The sequence below is a fragment of the Indicator indicator genome, chromosome 33 (assembly GCF_027791375.1).
Source record: "Indicator indicator isolate 239-I01 chromosome 33, UM_Iind_1.1, whole genome shotgun sequence".
Classification (NCBI taxonomy): domain Eukaryota; kingdom Metazoa; phylum Chordata; class Aves; order Piciformes; family Indicatoridae; genus Indicator; species Indicator indicator.
Genome location: NC_072042.1, coordinates 5,324,396 through 5,344,580, shown reverse-complemented (window position 1 = coordinate 5,344,580; position 20,185 = coordinate 5,324,396). Strand labels below are relative to the sequence as shown.

Genomic DNA, 20,185 nt, shown 5'->3' with positions numbered 1-20,185 from the left:
GGAGATGAGGCTGGCAGACTCCTGTGGGCATGGGGGAACCCGGGAAGGAAATGGAGGCTTTTAAATTTCTGCATGACTGCACCAAGAAATGTGGGTTATAGTTTCAGTGCCTGTGTGTGAAAGAGGCTAAAGCCTGCACCCGGGGTGAGTAAATCACACCACTCCTCACAGGTATTGCAAAGGAGAGCCAGGGACAAGATGGGGGTGAATGAATTTAGAGGGGCTTCCCATGCTTACAGATCCCCTTCTTCAACAAGAGACACATTAAAAACCAAACTGCCCCAGGCAACAGCCGTCCACCCTGCCCAGGAGAGCACCAGGGTCCTTCACAACTCACCATCAGTGCCAGGCATGGGTCTGGGTGAGGCCTCTGGCAGCGCTGAGGGTGGGAAGCTGAGGGTGGGAAGCTGAGGGTGGGAAGCTGAGGAGAACTGAGGCCCTGAGGGGGATCCGAGGCCCTGAGGGGGTTCCGAGGCACTGGGGGGATCCAGACTGTGGAGCGAGGCTGCAGCACGGCCGCGCTGCCTCACACCCCTGAGATGCTTCAGAGCCCCTTTTGGGCCCTGCTGCTGCGGGACGGGGTCGGCGCCAGCACGACCTCAGTGAACCCCTCCGGCTTCAGGCCTTGCCCTGGGGGCGCTGCCCGCAACCAAAATGGCGGCGCTGGCGACCACTGACGGGCGGGGCGGGGCGGGTGCGCAGTGGGCGGGCGGCGCGGGCGGGGCGGGCGCGGTGCTGCACTCACTCGGCTCCGGGGCCGCTGTCGTTGTAGCCTAGTGGAGATAGCGTCCAGAGCCCAGGAGCCCCTCGGAACGACCCTCGCACAGTACTGCTCTGCCGCCCGGCCCCTTGCCGCGGCTGGACATCTTTGAGTGGTAACCGTTGCCTCACCAGCCCGGTAGCCATGGGTTCGGAACGGGACTCCGAGTCGCCGCGTTCCTCCTCCATCCACTCGGCCACCGCCAAGTGCCCGAAGCCCGGTCGCCGCCGCCGCCTCTCCTTCCAGAGCGTCTTCTCCGCCGCTGCCGCCTCCGCCGCGGGCGGCCGCCGCCGTGCTAAGGCAGAGCCACCTCCCGCAGCTCCGCTGCTGCCTCCCGCCGCTCCACCGGCCCCGCCGCCTCCGCCGCCGCCTCCTCCTCCGCCTCCTCCTCCCGAAGAAGCGCCGGTGGTCCCGGAGGCTGGCGGCGAAGAGGAGCTGGAATGCCCTCTGTGCCTGGTGCGGCAGCCGGCCGAGAACGCCCCGCGGTTGCTGTCGTGCCCTCACCGGTCGTGCGGGGCCTGCCTGCGGCAGTACCTCCGCATCGAGATCACCGAGTCCCGCGTCAACATCTGCTGCCCCGAGTGCAGCGAGCGCCTCAACCCCGCCGACATCCGCCGCCTCCTCCGCGACTCCCCGCACCTCGTCGCCAAGTACGAGGAGTTCATGCTCCGCCGCTGCCTCGCCGCCGACCCCGACTGCCGCTGGTGCCCGGCCCCCGACTGTGGGTGAGTACCGGGGGGGACACGGGGTGCCGCTGGGGTGCTGCTCTGTGGACAGTGTTGGGGAGGGCTCTCTGTCGCCGTAGCGTTCTGCCCCCTCCACCCTCAGGAAGTTGGGACTCACTGTCCCTCTAAGGTGCTGCCCTCTCTATCCCGGGACAGCCTGAGGAAGGGGGGACTTGCTGTCCCCCTGCGGTGATGCCTCATCCATCCATCCTGGGATGGCTCAGGGAAGGAAGACGCCCAACCTAGTGGGGTGCTACTCATCCCCATCAAGTCCTGGGACCACTGGGTAAGGTGGGACCCACTGTGCCCGTAGAGTGTCACTCGTCCCCAGCAGGACAGCTGAGGATGGCATCCCAGGTGGGATGCCCTAGACCAACCATCCCAGTAGGATTCTCCTTATCCCCAACAGGTCCTGGGGATGGGATCCCATCCACTACCCTGCTGGGGTGCTGTCTGTCCCCACCTGGGTCCCAGGACAGTGCAGGGAAGGGTGGCTCACCTGCAGTGGAGTGCTGCTGAGAGACACTCCTGGTCCTGCTGAGCCCTATGAAAAGCCCTCACTGCAGGTGTTCCTTCACCTGCTTGTCAGCAGTCTCTTCAGGACAGCTGATGACCAAAATGACAGCCCACCTATGCCAACCAACTACCTCACTAGAGCACCAGGATTTGACCTTGGAGAATACAAATGACAGGACCTGAAGGGGGGTTTTAGCTGATCCATTGTTTCCCCAGTTTCGAAGAAAGCTTCATTTTCTGCACAAATGGGAAGCATGGAGTTTCCCACCCGTGTGTGTCACTGTGAGCCCTGGGGACAGTGCAAGGGGACACCCTACAGCTTCCATGGAGGGGAAGAAGGAACTGTAAAGGATCACTTTTTCCCAGTGAGGATGTGAATGCGTGGCACAGGGGAGTGATGTTGACTCACTCTCCATTCCTTAAGTGAGGAAATGTCTGTCTGGCCAAAGTCAGCCCAGCCAAGCTTGATGACTTTGTAGTTATCTGCGCTTTGCTTTCATTTTCTCTTCTCTTTTCCTTCAAACGACCTCTCTTGGGTTTCTGTTTGAGCATAAGCCAAAGCTGCCGGGAAAAGGGCTTTGTTCAGGGAACGGAGGGAAGTGCTGTGAAGTTTAAGCTTAGAGCTGGGCTTGGATGGCAGTTCTGGGGAGCGAGAACATGAAAGGAAAGTCTGACCTGGTAGTGAGAACAGAAAGCGTGGTGGGAGGGTTGTGAAGATTTAATCAGAGTGTGTAATAACCTTCCTATGCAAATGGGGGAACCTGGCTCAGGGTACCCACCTCTGAGCATTGCTGGGGAAGGGCTGGTCTCTTTAGATGGCAACCTTCATAATGAACAGCAGCTTTGTTCCTTTCTGAAGCAAAATTGCCTGCTGGATCTGGATATTTCAGTAGGGTAGGGAGGTAGAGCAGGTTGCACTGCCCGCAGGATACAATGCCAGAGGGAATGCCCCTGCTGTTAACCAGCTAGAGAAAATCCGGTTCCTGCTGACTGAATCTCAGCTCTTTGGCTGCTGTGATCCTTATCTGTGCCCAGGATAAGGTGTCAATGCAACCTACGTCACCCAGGCTTGTCTGGTTGGAAGGAGCCAGCCCTGGCACGGCCCGGAGGGCGTTGCCTCTTTGACAGCAACCCAGCCTGAGCCTGATGCGACCGTTGGTTTGGGCAGGCTGGTGTCACACGCAGCACTTTGTGCAAGCTAAAGCCTCCTCCCAGTTCAGCCAGTTTGTAGGGTGAGGTCAGGTGGGCATGGAAGGTTAGATCAACGGTTGGACTCCATGATCTTAGAGGTCTTTTTCCAACCAAACAATCATCTGATCCTCTGTCAGATGCAAGAAGTGAGAGTGGGGCTGTCAGAGACCAGGCAGCTCGGGTGGCCTGGTGCTGCTGGTGTGTCTGTAGCAGTGGAACAAAGGCTGTTGGAAGCAGCCCTCCGGCAGAGTGGGGAATTAATCACCCTGTTCATTCTTCCCAGCCAGCTCCCGCTTCTGTAAAGTCAGGCCATGAATTATTTACAATGGGCTTCCCCTCCGTAGTAGTGCTGGTGTACACAGCCTGAGCAGGGCTGGGGACATGGCTGTGCTCAGTGCTGGGTGCCACCCACCACCCAGGTGACAGCATGGAAACACAGAGTTGTTTTGCTTGGAAGAAACCTCTAAGGTCATCGAGTCTAGCCTTCAACTTAAGATCACCATTGCCATTAAACCATGGCCTGAAGTGCCATGGCCACATGTTTCTTGGCCACCTCCAGGGAGCCTGTCTGTGTGGCTGGGAAAGCCCTGGTCCCCCTGGATTAGGCTGTGGGTGGAGTTTAAGGAGGTGAGGTAGCTGCAAGCGATGGACATCCATGTCTTGAATGGTTCAGTCAGTTCGTAATGTGCAGTCACATGCTAATAAAGTCATAGAATGGTTTGGTTTGGAAGGGACCTTTAAAGCTCGTCTTGTTCAAATAGTCATAGAATGGCTCAGGTTGGAAGGGACCTCAGAGATCATCTACTCCAACCTCCCAGCCATGGGCAGGGACAGCTCTGAACTAGATTCAGCTGCTCAAGGCCCCATCCAACCTGGCCTTGAACACCCCCAGGGAGGAGACATCCACAACCTCTCTGGACAGCCTATTCCAGAGTCTCACCACCCTCATACTGAAGAACTTCTTCCTCATCTCCAGTCTAACCCTGCTCTCCCTCAGCTTCAGACCATTCCACCTTGTGCTGTCTTTAGACACCCTCATGAAAAGTCCCTCTGCAGCCTTCCTGTAGGATCCCTTCAGCTATTGGAAGGCAGCTCTAAGGTCTCTCCTGGATCCTTCTCCTCTCCAGGCTGAACATCCCCAGCTCCCTCAGTCTGTCCTCATAGCAGAGGTGCTCCAACCATCTGCCTGAGATGTGACACAACCGAGGAAGGAAAAGAAAAACCAAGCCACCCAATATTAACAGGAAGCAGCCTTTGGAGGTGCTACAACCTGAAAGCATTACTTTTTTTTTTTTAATTAATTTTTTCCAAAAAGCAGGAAATTTTAAGGCCTTTCATTTATTACTTCTGTCATCAGAACACAACATCAAGAGGCTGCTGGGCTGTGGTGGCTAAAACCCCTTGGGTGTGTGGCACGCAGCATCCTGCACCTTCCACGCTCCTACCGCAGTCTTTCGTAAATGAAAGAGCTGCTGGGGAGGAGGAGGAGGAGGATCAACACAAGCCCAGTGCGTGTTGCCATGGAAACATTGGTCAATTGATGCGCCATCAGGCACAACACAAATCGTTTCCTATGTTTGCAGCTTTTTTTTTTTTTTTCCCCTCCTTTCCTTTTCTGGATGTTTTTTTCTTTTTCCTTTCCTCCTCACTACAATCGGCGGCAGAGCTGCGGAGTGGTTTTGTCACACGCAAGCGTTGGGGAGAATAACAGAGCCTTTAAAGGAGCAGGAGCTGTGTAGGTTGAGCTTGGTGAATGAGGCTGGAGGCAACTGGTGAGGCTCTTGACACCCACAGAGCTGCAGGAGGAGGGATGGAGGAAGCTCACGGCCATCTAAAAGGGTGGGCTGGAAGTGGGGCTCTGTGATTCCTGGGGTGTTGGGGAGACCCTCGCTGTTGTTACTGAGTGGGGAAAGAGTGACATAGAATCACAGGATGGTTTGGGGTGGAAGGGAGATCATCTCCTCCAACCTCCCCACCATGGGCAGGGACATCTTTCCACTAGCCTCTGTTGCTCAAGGCCATCATCCAGCCTGGCCTTGAAGACCCCCCCAGGAAGAAGACATCCACAGCCTTCCTGGGCAGCCCATTGCAGAGTCTCACCACCCTTGTACTGAAGAACTTCTTCCTAAGTTTTGCTTTTTCTCTGCTGGGGTTGAGCCTGGAAGCAGCTGTTTAATGCAGCAGTGTGTCCAAGCTCAGGTGAAGAGGGGACGCATGTTGGTCATCCAGCTGGGCAGATGGAGCTGCTGCTTTTTTTTTTCCAGAGGTATGTCTTTGGTGGTGTGGTGGTGGCAGGGTGAGGATGCTTAGTGGGATCTTCCCTAGACAAGGTGTGCAGGAGCCAACGTGGGTCAATTTCTCCCTCCCAAATACCCAGTCTGGTGAAGGGTCTGGAGAAGAGGGCTGGTGAGGAGTAGCTGAGGGAGCTGGGGTTGCTCAGCCTGGAGAAGAGGAGGCTGAGCAATGAGACCTCATTGCTCTCTACAACTCCCTGAAAGGAGGTTGGAGTGAGGTGGGGGTTGGTCTCTTCTCTCTAGTCTCAGGTGATAGAACAAGAGGAACTGGCCTGAAATTGTATCAAAGAAGGGTTAGGTTGGAGATTAGGAAAAATCTCTTTCCTGCAAGAGTGATCAGGGGCTGGAACAGGCTGCCCAAGGAGGTGGTGGAGTCACCATCCCTTGAGGGGTTCAAGAAACCTATGGCCATGGCACTTGGGAACATGGTTTAATGTCCATGGTGGTGTTGGGTTGATGGTTGGACTTGGAGACCTTTTCCAAGCCAAACAACTCTATGATTCTATCCCATCTGTCCTCCAAAACTGACCTCCCAGGCAGGAGCTTGCAGCTGTTGGTGCAGAAGGAGCCCCTGTGGTTGTGGGTCCTGGGCTGGGTGCAGAGCTGTTGTTTCTTTGGCCATTCTGTTGTACCCTGGCAGGATGAAGTTGCTCAAACTCCCACGGGGTATGAATCACTCTGGTATGACACACTCAGTGGTTCTCACGCTGCTGCCTCTCAGAAGAAGCCATACAACCAGAGCTACTCAAACTCTAAATATAAAACCTTAACTGGGAGTTACTCTCCTCTGACCGCTAACAAAAATACTGAAGATGAGCCACAAAAATACCCTTGGCCGTGCTGGTGTTGCAGAACTGAAAGACATTGCTGGAATCACTCAGTTCAGCCCCTGCCAGTGGAAAGAACCTCATCTGAGGTGGCTGTAAGTCAGCTTTCAGGGACTGCATCAGGTTGGAAGGGACCCTCAAAGGGCATCTTGTCCAACCCCCTGCACTCAGCAGGGACCCCTCCAACTAGAGCTGCCCAGGGCCACATCCAGTCTGATCTTGAATGTCTCCAGGGGCAGGACCTCAACCACATCTCAGAACCACATCTCCACGGCTTTGAAACCCCTCCAGGGATGGGGACTCTACCATGGGCAGCCTATGCCAGGCCTTGACAACCCTTTTTGGGGAAGAGAATTTTCTTAATGTCCAACTTAAGCCTCCCCTGGTGCAACTTGAGGCTGTTTCCTCTCATCCTACCACTTATTCCTTGGGAGAAGAGACCAATCCCCACCTAGCCGTAGCCTCCTTTCAAGGAGGTGTAGAGAGTGAGAAGGTCTCCCCTGAGCCTCCTTTTCTCCAGGTTAAACAACCCCAGTTCCCTCAGAGCTGCCAGCTGTTAGGAGAACACCCTGGGTGAGACAAATCTGGTCTGTGTGAACTGAACTGCCAGCGGTTACTGGGGAGGGAACTCACTTCTGCCTTCTACAAGCTGTCCCTGCAGGAGGAATCTGCTTCAGCTAACCCAGTTAGCACTGCTAATGGCAGGCCACAGGACTGGAGCAAGCAGGAATTTGGCTGGCGTGCAAGTGGCTGCATGGAGTGTGAGCAGAAATGAGATGGCAGAGGTGTGGGCTTAAGCCACTTTTTAAGAGCCATCAGTGAGGCTGGTGAGACACTGGAACAGGTTGCCCAGAGAGGCTGTGGATGTCTCCTCCCTAGAGGTGTTCAAGGCCAGATTGGATGAGACCTTGTGCAATTTGGGCTGGTGGGAGGTGTCCCTGCCCATGGCAGGAGGGTTAGAAGTGGGCTGGTGAGACACTGGAACAGGTTGCCCAGAGAGGCTGTGGATGTCTCCTCCCTAGAGGTGTTCAAGGCCAGATTGGATGAGACCTTGTGCAATTTGGGCTGGTGGGAGGTGTCCCTGCCCATGGCAGGAGGGTTAGAAGTGGGTGATCTTGAAGGTCCCTTCCAACCCAACCCATTCCATCGTTCTGTGAGTCTCCAATTGGGTAATGAATAGAACAAAGCATTGCTGCAGGCTCCAGGGCTAAAGGCACAGGTTGCTCAGCACAGCCTGCGAGCTCCCTGCCAGCTCATGGCCATGACACTTCCACCAGCAGGTGGCCACAGCTCTTCCCCCAGCGGCAGCATCCTCCTGTGCCACCCTGTGCAGGCTGAGCTGAGAGGCCCCCTGTGCCCCTGGCTTGCTAACTTTGCCTCTGTGTCTTCCTTCCGCAGCTACGCGGTGATTGCCTACGGCTGTGCCAGCTGCCCCAAGCTGACCTGCGAGAGGGACGGCTGCCAGACCGAGTTCTGCTACCACTGCAAGCAGATCTGGCACCCCAACCAGACCTGTGACATGGCTCGGCAGCAGCGGGCACAGACCCTGCGCGTCCGCACCAAGCACACGTCAGGCCTCAGCTACGGGCAGGAGTCTGGGCCAGGTACGGAGCCGCTCCTTCCGTGGGATAGGACAAGGACCAGCAGCTACAAGCTGGGACACAGGAGGTTCCACCTCAACAAGGAGGAGAAACTTGCTTGGTGTGAAGGTGCTGGAGCCCTGGAGCAGGCTGCCCAGAGAGGTTGTGGAGTCGTCTTGTCTGCAGAGCTTCCAACCCCACCTGGCTGTTGTGATCCTGGGCAAGCTGCTGCAGGTGCCCCGGCTCCAGCAGGGGGATTCACAGAGTGCATTGGGTTGGAAGGGATCCTCAAAGGTCATCTTCTCCAGCCCCCCTGCAGTCAACAGGGACACCTCCAACTACATCAGGCTGCTCAGGTCCACGTTGAGTCTGGCTTGGACTGGGTTTTCAAAACCCATTGGATGCATTCTTGTGTGACCTGCCCTGGATGATTCTGGACTGGATGATCTCCAGAGGTCCCTTCCAACCCCTGACATTCTGTGATTGGCTTTGGTTACTCAGTGCTGCTGTTCTGCTTGTGAAGCAATTAGCCCAGGTTGTGTAGGGGACACCTCTTATTTTGGTCTTTGTCTAGATCTGTCTCTGCTTAATGTCAAGGAGTCAAAATGAGGTCTTGCCTGCAAAAGCTGTCTTCAGGCCTTTTAATTCCTGTGTCTTGTTTCTGGTTCTTTTCACCTTCGAGGTCATTCTGTCCTTTATTCTTGGAGCCCTTCCATTGTTTTTAGCCTGGTTTCAGACCAGTTCATTATCTGCTTATTCAGCTTAAATGTTTTTAACTCCATCCCTCCACTGCCACCATCAAAGCAGGGAGATGTTGGTGCCCTGGAAGAGGGCATCACTGCTGAAGAGGCTCCAGCAGCCAGGTCTTGCTTCTCGCTGATCTAAACAGCCTCTTTCTGCTTGACCTTGACTTTGGAGATGTTATTTCCTTCCCTAATAGCCATGCAGCTTTGTATCCCCACAGCTGGGGGCTTGTTCATGATGTTTGTCATTTCAGCTCTAGGAATGAAATATAAATAGTGAGGATTTAAATTTCTCATTAGATTTGCTCTCCAAAAAACCCTCCATCTCCAGTGAGGGGTTAATTTGGATGGGATGAGACTGGCCATGACACTCAGACTCATTTCCCCTCCTCCTGTGCTTCAGAACCAATTCTAATGGGCTCCTGCAGATCAGTAGGTGACCACCTGCTCTGGGTCCTTCAGCATCACAGCAGCTCATCTGCCCTGGCCAGGCTTGTGGTTCTTTTCATCTTGGGTGTTCTTGCTTCTTGCTGATCTAAACCTTGAACCTTTTACTCTTGCAGCTTCAAATTTGCCTGCTGTGGTAGGGGGGGACAAAAAAAAAAAAAAAAAAAAGTAGCATTCATGCTGCTGCTAGGTGTTAGTAGTGTCAGGTACAGAAAAATTGCCAAGCCAGAAGCTCCTACACTGCCCTGGTAGGAGCTTCTGGGGCTGCTGAGTTAAGGTTTATTAAAAATAACTGCACTGGCTCTGGAAGTGGACACTGAGGCCATTTCATGGCTCTAACCCACCCAAACAAAACACCCTGGTTTTGCTTCTCTGTCTGGAGCTGAAATGTTAATATGCTTGCTTAGAATCCCTGGGTGGTTCTGAGGTGGCTTAGTGGTGTGTGGAGGTTCAACATACCCTGGTTAAAGGACCCTGACCAAGGGCAGCAAACCAGCAAGCAAAAAAAGTAGTTTCTGAGGTTGGTTTCTTTCTTTCTTTTTTTTTTTTTTTTTTTTTTTTTTTTTTTTTTTTTTTAAATCCTTTTAAAGGAGATTCCTGCCAGGAAGAGCTTAGCATTTAGCCACTGAAAGGGAGGTTCTGGAACTGGTGGTTTTCCCCCACCCTGTTCTTGCTGGATTCAATGTAGTGATTAATAAGGTGCAAGCTTGGTCTCAGCAGCTGGATTTCATATTGTGGAAGGTCGCAGAGGCTGCCAGCAAAACCCTGAACCACCCTGCAGCCATTGCATAACTGTGATCAGATGACACTTGAGTTAAGGAAGAGATGAAGGACCCTTAGCCTGCTCTGCCAGCAGCACCCTGGGCTCTGGAAGCCCTTGCACTGGGTTCCCAGGTGTGGCTGAAGACCCCCTTCCCCTTCTGGCTGCTTTTGAAGGCCAGGATTGGAGTCTCTCCTGATTATTCTGTCATTCTTGGCTCATGAATCACCTCAGTGGAGCAATTTAGTAATGGTTGGTTCTTAGGCTGTTGCCTTGGCTAGCATGGGGCAGGTATGACTGGTTTCCAGTGTCTAAGCATGTTCTGGAGTCCATCCCTGTCATGCTTTATCCCCCAAACCAGCACATCCTGTTCAGAGCTAGGATAAACTGTTAAAAGTTGCTGTTCTCAGTCACTGCTGCCCAAGCAAATGGCTTTGGAGAAGGCTCCAGGGAGACCTTCTGGTGGCCTTTCAGTACTTAAAGAAAAATGGGAACAGACTTTTGAGCAGGGCCTGTTGTGACGGGACAAGGGGTGATGGTTTGAACTGACAAAGAGAGGAGGAGGAAATTCTTCACCATGGGGGTGTTGAGACCCTGTCCCATGTTGCCCAGATCAGTGGGAGATACCCCATCCCAGGAACCATTCCAGGTCAGGTCATTTGGGGCTCTGAGGAACCTGCTTGAGTTTCAGATCATAGAATCATAGAATTGTCAGGGTTGGAAGGGACCTCAAGGCTCATCCAGTTCCAACCCCTTGCCATGGGCAGGGACACCTCACACTAGATCAGGTTGCTCACAGCCACATCCAGCCTGGCCTTAAAAGCTTCCAGGGATGAGGCTTCCACCACCTCCCTGCTGACTGTAGCGGGGTTGGATTAGATGACCTTGAAAGGTCCCTTCCACAGGATCCCAGGATGTTAGGGGTTGGAAAGGACCTCCAGGGATCATTGAGTCCAACCCCCCTGCCAGAGCACAGGGCCATAGAATCCAGCACAGGTCACACAGGAACACATCCAGATGGGGCTTGAAGGTCTCCAGAAAAGGAGACTCCACAACCTCTCTGGGCAGCCTGCTCCAGTGCTCTGTGAGCCTCACAGCGAAGAAGTTCCTCCTCCTGTTGAGTTGGAATCTCCTGTGCTGGAGTTTATATCCATTGCCCCTTGTCCTATCAACCCAAACCATTCAAGGATCCTGTGATCCATCTCATCAATATGGCCCTGCTCTGGCAGGAGGGTTGGACTCCAAGATCTCCAGAGGTCCCTTCCAACCCCTAACATCCTGTGACCCTCTGTGATCTTCTCACTCTGTGTCCTTACACAACCAGCCCCACGCTGTGATTAGCCCTCATAGAAACTAAGGGTTTCAACCCATCACGAGCCTCCCCGGCCCTGATTCTTCACACCCAGAGCAGAAAGTCCAACTGAATGCCCTTCCTTCCCCCCTGCAGCTGATGACATCAAGCCTTGCCCACGCTGCAGTGCCTACATCATCAAGATGAACGATGGCAGCTGTAACCACATGACCTGCGCCGTCTGCGGCTGCGAGTTCTGCTGGCTCTGCATGAAGGAGATCTCAGACCTGCATTACCTCAGGTGAGGAGGGGACCAGCCTGGCTGGGGGTAGCACAGGCTCCTCTGAGCCTGCTTTGTGGATTCATGGAATGGGTTGGGTTGGAAGGGACCTTGAAGGTCATCTGGTTCCAGCCTCCCTGCCGTGAGCAGGGACACCCTCACTGCATCACAGAACCGAGGCTGGAGAAGAGCTTTAAGGTCACCACTGAGTCCAAGCAGAACCCAGCTCACACGACCACTCAGCTATATCCTCCTGGACCACCACATCTACAGCTTCCTGAACACCTCCAGGGATGGGGACTCTACCACCTCCCTGGGCAGCCTGTTCCAATCCCTGACCACTCTTGCAGCAAAGAAATGTTTCCTAATCTCCAACCTAAGCCTGCCCTGGCATAATTTCAGACCATTTCCTCTCATTCTATCACCTGAGACTAGGCAGAAGAGACCAAGAGACAGCAGCAGGCCCATGGATAGGGCTGGGAAGGGGGAAGCTCCTCCTGGGGCACTGCAAAAGTATTAGAAGAAGGCAGAGCATGACTGCATTTGGCACCCAGTTCTCCCCTGAACCCCCTCAGTGAGCACTGCTTGGACCATTCCCTCCCTCCAGACCATGTTGGCTGGATTCTGCCCCCAGGTATCACTCACCTTCCATTATCCAACCTGGCCCTGAACACCTGGGTTTGAGGAGCTGACTTCATGGGGTAGCCTTTCATCTTCCTGCATCTCCAATCAGTCAGATTTTCTTTCTTCCTGACCCAAAGGGCTGAACTCTCTCCCCATGCTGTAGTAGGAAGATGTTCTTCACACCAAGAAAAGCTTCTTCTGAGGGCATTGCATTTGGGAGCTCTTAGCACACTGGATGTTAAACACAATCCCTGTAATGGGATAATCACCCTGAGGAGCAGATTAATCCTGGTGAGGAAAATAGAAGGGGGAAACCTTTTTTGTGTTGTCTATCTGGACAAGGCCTTGAGCAACCTGATTGAGTGGAAGCTGGCCCCTGCCTATGGTGAGGGGGCTTGGAACCAGATGATCTTGAAAGTCCTTTCCAACCCAAACCATTCTGTGACCTCCTTCCTAATTTTGGAGTGGGTTCATATTGAGTTGGGGATTTTCAGGAACACTTAGGAGTTGATGTGATGTTCATATAGCTTCTGTTTTTTCTTTCCCTTAAGCCCCTCTGGCTGCACATTCTGGGGCAAAAAGCCATGGAGTCGTAAAAAGAAGATCCTCTGGCAGCTGGGCACATTGATTGGTGCTCCTGTAGGCATTTCCCTCATTGCTGGCATTGCCATCCCTGCTATGGTCATTGGCATCCCAGTGTATGTTGGGAGGAAGGTGAGTGTGGAGGGTTCAAGGCTGGAGCCAAGGGATCTGGGGCTTTGGGGGCTTTCTCTCCACTGAGGGCATCTGAGCAAAAAACTTGTGGCTGATAGGCAGGGTGGATCTCCTCACAGACCCAAGAGTCAGTTGTCTCTTCCAAACCTTGGCTGATTATCTTTTGAGCTTTGTGTGGGGAAAGGGAAGGTGGTGGCTGATAGCTCTTCTGCCTGAAGTCCTCTCAGATGCCTTTTGCATTGCTCTTGTGCCTTTCCCTTGAACCAAGAGCACCTAAGGAGGAGCCTGGTGCCTTCCTAACACACTCTGTGGTGATGAGCCCTGTGGCACTGTGGGCACTTTGGTTGGCATACATCACTTGTGTGTTTTGATGCTGACCTGCTGCCCCAAGCTGTGTGATGCTGTTGTGTGCCTGTGCTGATAAAGAGGTGCTGAGAGGGAAGAAATGAGACCTCAGCACTGTGGTGTAGGTGCTGCTGCTTCTTAAACACAGACCCACCTGCTAGGTCTTATCTGTGAGGAGATCTCTGGTCAAGCTGAGGCTCTTCAAGGGCTTGTGCAGCTGACATAGAATCACAGAATTGTTAGGGTTGGAAGGGACCTCAAGGCTCATCCAGTTCCAACCCCCCTGCCATGGGCAGGGACACCTCACACCACATCAGGTTGCTCACAGCCACATCCAGCCTAACCTTAAAAACCTCCAGGGATGAGGCTTCCACCACTTCCCTGAGCAACCTGTTCCAGTGTCTCACCACCCTCATGGTGTAAAACTTCCTAACATCCAATCTGAATCTCCCCACTTCTAGTTTTACTCCACTCCCCCCAGTCCTATCACTCCCTGACATCCTAAAAAGTCCCTCCTCAGCTTTCTTGTAGCCCCTTCAGATACTGGAAGGCCACAAGAAGGTCTCCTGGGAGCCTTCTCCTCTCCAGACTGAACAGCCCCAACTCTCTCAGTCTGTCTCCATAGCAGAGCAGCTCCAGCCCTCTGCTCATCCTGGTGGCCCTTCTCTGGACACCTTCCAGCACCTCCAGGTCCTTCTTGTAATAGGGGCACGAGAAGTGGACATGGCTGTGAAATCACAAGCTTGTGAATGTCTTCTGCTGGTGCTTGCTCAGGGCCAAGCTCTCTTCTCACCTGGTGCTTCTCCTTCCATCAGATCCACAGCAGGTATGAGGGCAAGAAAACCTCGAAGCACAAGAGGAACTTGGCCATCACTGGTGGGGTCACCTTGTCAGTTATTGCCTCTCCAGTCATCGCTGCTGTCAGTGTTGGTAAGTGTCCCTTCCCCTTCTGGTGGGCCAATAGTCACTGAGACAGGTGGGTGGCTCAGCCCTGTGAGATGAGGGTGGGCACAGGGCACTTTGCAGGCTGCTGCTGTGAGCTCTCCTGGGCACACCCCTGGGTTTCACCACCCCAGCTGCACGTCCTCCTGTGCTTGAGCTGGCCTGGAGCCAGCACAGGGCTTGTCTGGAGCAGCAGCTGCCTGTGCCACAGCCCATAGTGGAGTCCCTGGACACACAGAGCTGTCTCTTACCCACAGAGTGGGTTGGTGGCTGGTATCCTGGGGGTTCAGCTGGGGCTCTCTGTGCTCTTGGAGTTCCCTCATCCTGCACAGCAGCAGTGCAGACAAAGGGTCCTCCTCTGTCTGTCTGCAAAGCTGTGAACTAGGACTTTTACAAGCAGCATAAACACCACTGAAAGAGTCACTGCCTATCAAAAGAGTCCTCTCTGCCCACCACAGCTCAGCCTTAAGCTCCTCTTAACTCAGCACATCCTGCTCCCAGGTATTGGAGTCCCCATCATGCTGGCTTACGTCTACGGCGTGGTGCCCATCTCGCTGTGCCGGGGAGGGGGCTGTGGAGTCAGCACTGCCAATGGAAAGGGAGTGAAAATCGAGTTTGATGAAGATGATGGACCAATCACAGGTAATGGGGTACCTGGTGAAGCAAGAGCCTGGCAGTGCCTCTTGTAATGAAGTGGTGGAGGGCCTTAAAATCTCCCAAGTCTGGATAAGGATCTGTTGATTGATGCCTAAAGGGTAGGGACAACTACTGGAGAGAGCCCAGGGGGGGTTCCAAAGGGGCTGAGGGGCCTGGAACAACTCTGTGAGGAAAGGCTGAGAGCCCTGAGGTTGTTTAGCCTGGAGAAGAACAGCCCCAGAGGGGATCTGATCAATGCTCAGCAAGAGCTAAAGGGTGGATTGGTGCCCAGTGACAGGACAAGGGACAATGGGCACAAACTGGAAGCTGGGAGGTTCCATCTGACCAGCAGGAGACAGTTCTTTGGTGTGAGGGTGCTGGAGCCCTGGAGCAGGCTGCCCAGAGAGGTTGTGGAGTCTCCTTCTCTGAAGAGTTTCCAAACCCCAGCTGGCCACTGCGATCCTGGGCAAGCTGCTGTGGGTGCCCCTGCCCCTTCCAACCCCCACCATGTGGAATTCTGGGATTCTGTGAACATCTCTCCCTGGGTTTGGCTAGAAGCAGTTATTTCCTTCAGTCTTTTGCTTGTGACCAGCTCTCAAAGCAGCATCTCAGCTCCTCCTTGCCCTGCATGAGCCACATTCTGCCAGCTGCCTCACCCCCAGCCCTGCCAACGCTTCCCTTGCTGATTCCCATTCCTGTGCTCTTCTTCCCTGTAGTGGCTGATGCCTGGCGAGCCCTGAAGAACCCCAGCATTGGTGAGAGCAGCATTGAGGGCCTGACCAGTGTGCTGAGCACCAGTGGCAGCCCCACTGATGGGCTCAGTGTCATGCAGGGCAACTACAGCGAGACTGCCAGCTTTGCTGCCCTCTCGGGGGGCACCCTGAGTGGGGGAGTCCTCTCAGGAGGCAAGGGGAAGTACAGCAGGTAGGTGAACTGCTGGGCACAGCAAGCAAAAGGGTTGTGTTGGGTGAGCAGGTTTCTTTTCAAGGAGCTCTCCAGGACAGCTCTTCTTTCCCCAGAGAGGTTGTGGAGTCTCCTTCTCTGGAGACTTTCAAGGCCTGTCTGGATGTGTTCCTCTGTGACCTTGAGCTAGATTGTATGGTCCTGCTCTGGCAGGGGGGTTGGACTCAATGATCTCTTTGGGTCCCTTCCCAACCCCTGACTCTCCCTGATTCTCCCTATTAACCAGCAATAGGACAATGGGAAATGGCCTCAGGTTGCACCAGGAGAGGTTTGGGTTGGATAGCAGAAGAAACTTCTTCACTGGAAAGGTTCTCAAAGACTGGTACAGGCTGCCCAGGGAGGTGGTTGAGTGCTCATCCCTGGAGAGGTTTAAAAGACACAGAGATGAGGTGCTGAGGGGTTTAGCACCAGCCTTGGTAGAGCTAGAAGATGGTTGGACTCGATGATCTTAAAAGTCTTTTCCAGCCAAATCCATTCCCTGATTCTGCAGTTCTATGACTGTGAGTGATCCTTCTTTGACTTGGGAGTTGTGGCCTAGTAGGTTTGCACCTCGGTGTATTGTAGCATAACCACTCCCAGCAGATCAGGTTGCTTCTGGAGCCAGTGCTAGGCTGGCTTTGCAAGGAGGACAAAAGATAAGACTGTGTCCCTGCTGAGCTCCTTGAAGCTGCAGAGCTGATGCTTCAAGTTAATTTGGAGCAGCACAGAGATGCCTGCATGGCCTCCTTAAAGACCTCTGCTATGAGGACAGGCTGAGGGAGTTGGGATTGTTCAGCCTGGAGAAGAGAAGGCTCCAGGGAGACCTTAGAGCTGTCTTCCAGTACCTGAAGGGGCTACAAGCAGGCTGCAGAGGGACTGTTTGCAAAGGCCTGCAGTGACAGGACCAGGGGCAATGGTTTGAAATGAGATTTAGATTGGATGTTAGGAACAAGTTCTGCGTCATGATGGTGCTGGAACACTGCAACAGGTTGCCCAGGGAGGTAGCAGAGGCTCCATCCCTGGAGATCTTCAAGGTGAGGCTTGACAAGGCTGTGAGCACCCTGCTCTAGTGGAGGATGTCTGTGCTGACTGCAGGGGGGTTGGACTGGATGACCTTTGGAGGTCCCTTCCAACCCAAACCATTTGATGATCTTCCAGTCCTCTTACCCCATCCTAGAGGCTTTGCTGCCTCCTCTCCTGTGGTGTGTGGCCAGCAGGGGCACTGCTTTCCAAGCCAGGAGGGTTGCATCACAGTTTTCCTCTAAACTTGCCCATGAGTCAGGGTGGTGGATAATTAGAGCCACGTGCTGATGCAGCAGCCAGGACACAAGGATGGCTGTGTGCTGGATCTGTGGAGATCAGTTCTTTGTAGGAATAAGAGTGAGTCATAGACAGCAACACAACTTCACCTTCGTCATGGAAAACAGAATGGGTAAATGGAGCCCAAAATGAGACTACATCAGAGGAGCCCTTGGGATTAAACCCTGTCACCCTGAGCTGCACCAGCACAGGGGCCTGCTGCCTTTCCCCTAACAAACCAGGACTAGTTGATGGCCCTTAGGGACCGTTCTAAAACGTTTCTGAGGAATCCTTTTCTTTCCTGCAGGCTGGAAGTGCAGGCAGATGTCCAGAAGGAGATTTTCCCTAAGGACTCTGTCAGCCTGGGGGCTATCAGTGACAACGCCAGCACTCGAGCCATGGCTGGTTCCATCATCAGCTCCTACAACCCCCAGGACAGGTAGGAGGGCATGTGGTGGTGCAAAGAGTGGTGGTGGTGAGTGTCCTGGAAAAAAATCTCTTGCTCTGTGAGGTGCTGCTGTGGGTGGTGGGATGACTGCAGTCACAGCAGCCCTGCTCTTCTGTAGCTGGCAAGTGGATTGATCCTTTTACTTGCACAGAAGGACAACTGGGAGCAGTTTCCATGTATCATTTAGAGGCTGAGAAGGGGATCTGCAGCCCAGGACCCTCGAGGTCTGATCCAGGCTGCTCACAGGGATTCTGGTGCTTTCCCAGTTCAATTCCTCCTCAGCTTGGGGCTGATCCTGGCTGCAGTTGGGAGGACTCACGGAGTCCAGCAGCGAGTGCTGGCCATTCCCAGGTGCTCCGCAGCATCTCCCTCATGTTTAGGAAAGATGATCCTCCTGCCACAGTGATGCAGCACCCAGTGCTGACCCAGCCCAACCCAGGAAGTCCCCCAGTAACCCAGGGGTGCTTGTTTCTGCAGGGAGTGCAATAACATGGAGATCCAGGTGGACATCGAAGCCAAACCGAGTCACTACCAGCTGGCCAGCGGCAGCAGCACAGAGGACTCCCTGCACGTCCACACCCAGATGGCAGAGAACGAGGAGGAGGAAGAGGATGAGGACGAGGAGGAGGAAGAAGAGGAAGAGGAGGATGGTGAGCAGGAGCAGACGTGCCAACACCAAAGCTGTGAGCAACAGGACTGCCTTGCCAGCAAAACCTGGGACATCACCTTGGCCCAGCCCGAGAGCATCCGGAGCGACCTGGAGAGCTCGGACAGCCAGTCAGACGATGTGCCGGACATTACCTCGGACGAGTGCGACTCCCCCCACCCTCAGACTGCAGCAGCCTGCCCGCACACCCCCACAGCTAGAGGTGCTGAGAGCCCAAGTGCCCCCCTGAGCCACTGTGCCCAAGCTGAGGGCTGCAGGTTGGATGAAATGGTCAAACTGGAGTGCATCGAAGCCAGAGTATGAAGCGACCTCCTGCTGAAGAGCACACTCGCTGTCACTGCATTTTTTTTTGGGGGAGGGGGGCAGGCTTGTGTCCCTCTTGGCTTCTGTTTGCCCTCCTCCAGCTGGCTCCCCCCCCTACCAAGCCTTGCCTTGGGGAGTTGCTGTTTCTTACGTGACAAAAACAAAAAAAAAAAAGAAGGAAAAAAAAAAGGGAAAAAAAAAAAAAAGGGAAAGACAAAAAAGAAAGAAAGGAAAAATAAAGGGCAAGAAAAAAAAGAAAAAGGGGAAAAAAAGAAAGGAAAAATAAAGGGCAAGAAAAAAAAGAAAAAGGGGAAAAAAAGAAAGGAAAAATAAAGGGCAAGAAAAAGGGGGAAAAAAGAAAGGGAAAAAAAGGGAAAAAATGAAAGGGAAAGAAGGGAAAGACAAAAAAGAAAAAGGAAAAAAAAAAGAAAAAAAGGGAAAGACAGAAAGAGAAAATAAAAAAGAAAACCAAACCACACAAAATCTCCTTCTTCCCCCCCACCCCGTCTCTTTTTGTTTTTAATTTATTGGTCCCAGCTCTGTGAGGTGTGTAAGAGTGTAAATATGTATGTGTGTCTGTCTGTCTGCCACCATCCTAAGGGACTCTTTGAATAAAGACTCTGGTTGTCATTCCACTTGCATCCAGCACCTCCTTTCCACAGGTGAAAGCCAGAGAGCTGTTGAGGTTGGAAGAGACCTTTGGAGATCCTCAAGGCCAACCACTCGCCTGCAGCTCGCAGCCCAGGTCCCTCAGCACCACCTCCATGCATCTTGTAAATACCTCCAGGGATGGGAACTCCACCACCTCCCTGGGCAGCCTGGGACAGTGCCTGACAACCTTTTCTGTGAAGAAATTTTTCCTAGTTTCCAACCTGAACCTTCCCCTAGCACAACAGAGAGCATTTCCTCTTCTCCTTTCACTTGGCTGCGTGTGAGAAGAGACCAAACCCCACCTGGCTGCAGCCTCCTCTGAGGCTGTAGAGGGCAATGAGGTCTCCCCTTCAGCCTCCTCTTCTGCAGATTGAACCACCAGGGGTCCCTCAGCTGTTCCTCGCAAGGCTTGTGTGCTGCTTTTGCCCAATCCTTTGTGAGCTCTGCCCTAGCCCAAGGCATGAGGGAAATGGAGACATCTCTTCTGCCTCTAGCAAAGGGGGTGTGACAGCCTTCTTTTGTCTGCAGAGACCACGGGGACAGTGCATGCTGGCTGCAGGGGCCAGACCTCTCTGTCCTGGAGCTGTGGCAGGGAGAGCCTGCAGCAGGGCTGTGTGCTGGTTAGAAGGAGGGAAGCTCAGTCCAGTTCCCAGCACTGCTGCATGTGAAGAACCTGAGGAAGATGAGGGCTGGGCTGGTGGCTCAGGCAGGATCTTACCATTATGGTGAGAAGCCAGGAGCCAGTCCTGGAAGCCAGGGCTGCCTCGGTGTCCCTGGAGTTAAATTGTGGTTGCCTCGTGCCTGCAATGAGCTCTGCAGAGAGTGTTGCTGGGTGAGGATCCCCTGTGAGCAAGGGAGGGCTCACCAAAGCACCCCTGGGGTGAGAAAAACTGGGCTGCTCTTCCCACAGCCACCTCAGCAAGCTCTTGTCCTCAACCTCTCTCACTCAGTCTCTTGCCCATCAGTAACCTTCCAGGGTGATTGCCACCGAAGTGGCTCCTCTGAGTCACCCCCTGTGCAGTCAGCACCAGCCCTGACCCCTCTGCTTTCCTCTCTCCCTGCAGGTTGATCCCCAGTGCTTGATGGTTCTCATCTGTGGTCCAGCAGCATCCCACCCCGAGGGGCTGCCCCTTCCCAACCCCTCAGCCTGTGGCTGTGGACCTGTCTGGCCAGCCTTCAGCCTTCTGCTGTGGCTTAAGG

At 53.8% G+C, this 20,185-nt stretch overlaps 1 protein-coding gene across 1 annotated transcript; it reads left to right on the top strand.

Moving 5' to 3' along the window:
• The first annotated feature begins 904 nt into the window (after positions 1–904).
• On the top strand, positions 905–18,383 carry RNF19B (ring finger protein 19B). Its single transcript, XM_054395300.1, has 9 exons — positions 905–1,485; positions 7,712–7,917; positions 11,291–11,435; positions 12,590–12,752; positions 13,913–14,027; positions 14,541–14,681; positions 15,392–15,599; positions 17,224–17,355; positions 17,842–18,383. The coding sequence occupies exons 1-9, from the start codon at positions 905–907 to the stop codon at positions 18,332–18,334; spliced, it is 2,184 nt and encodes a 727-aa protein (XP_054251275.1). The 3' UTR covers positions 18,335–18,383.
• The last annotated feature ends 1,802 nt before the right edge of the window (positions 18,384–20,185 follow it).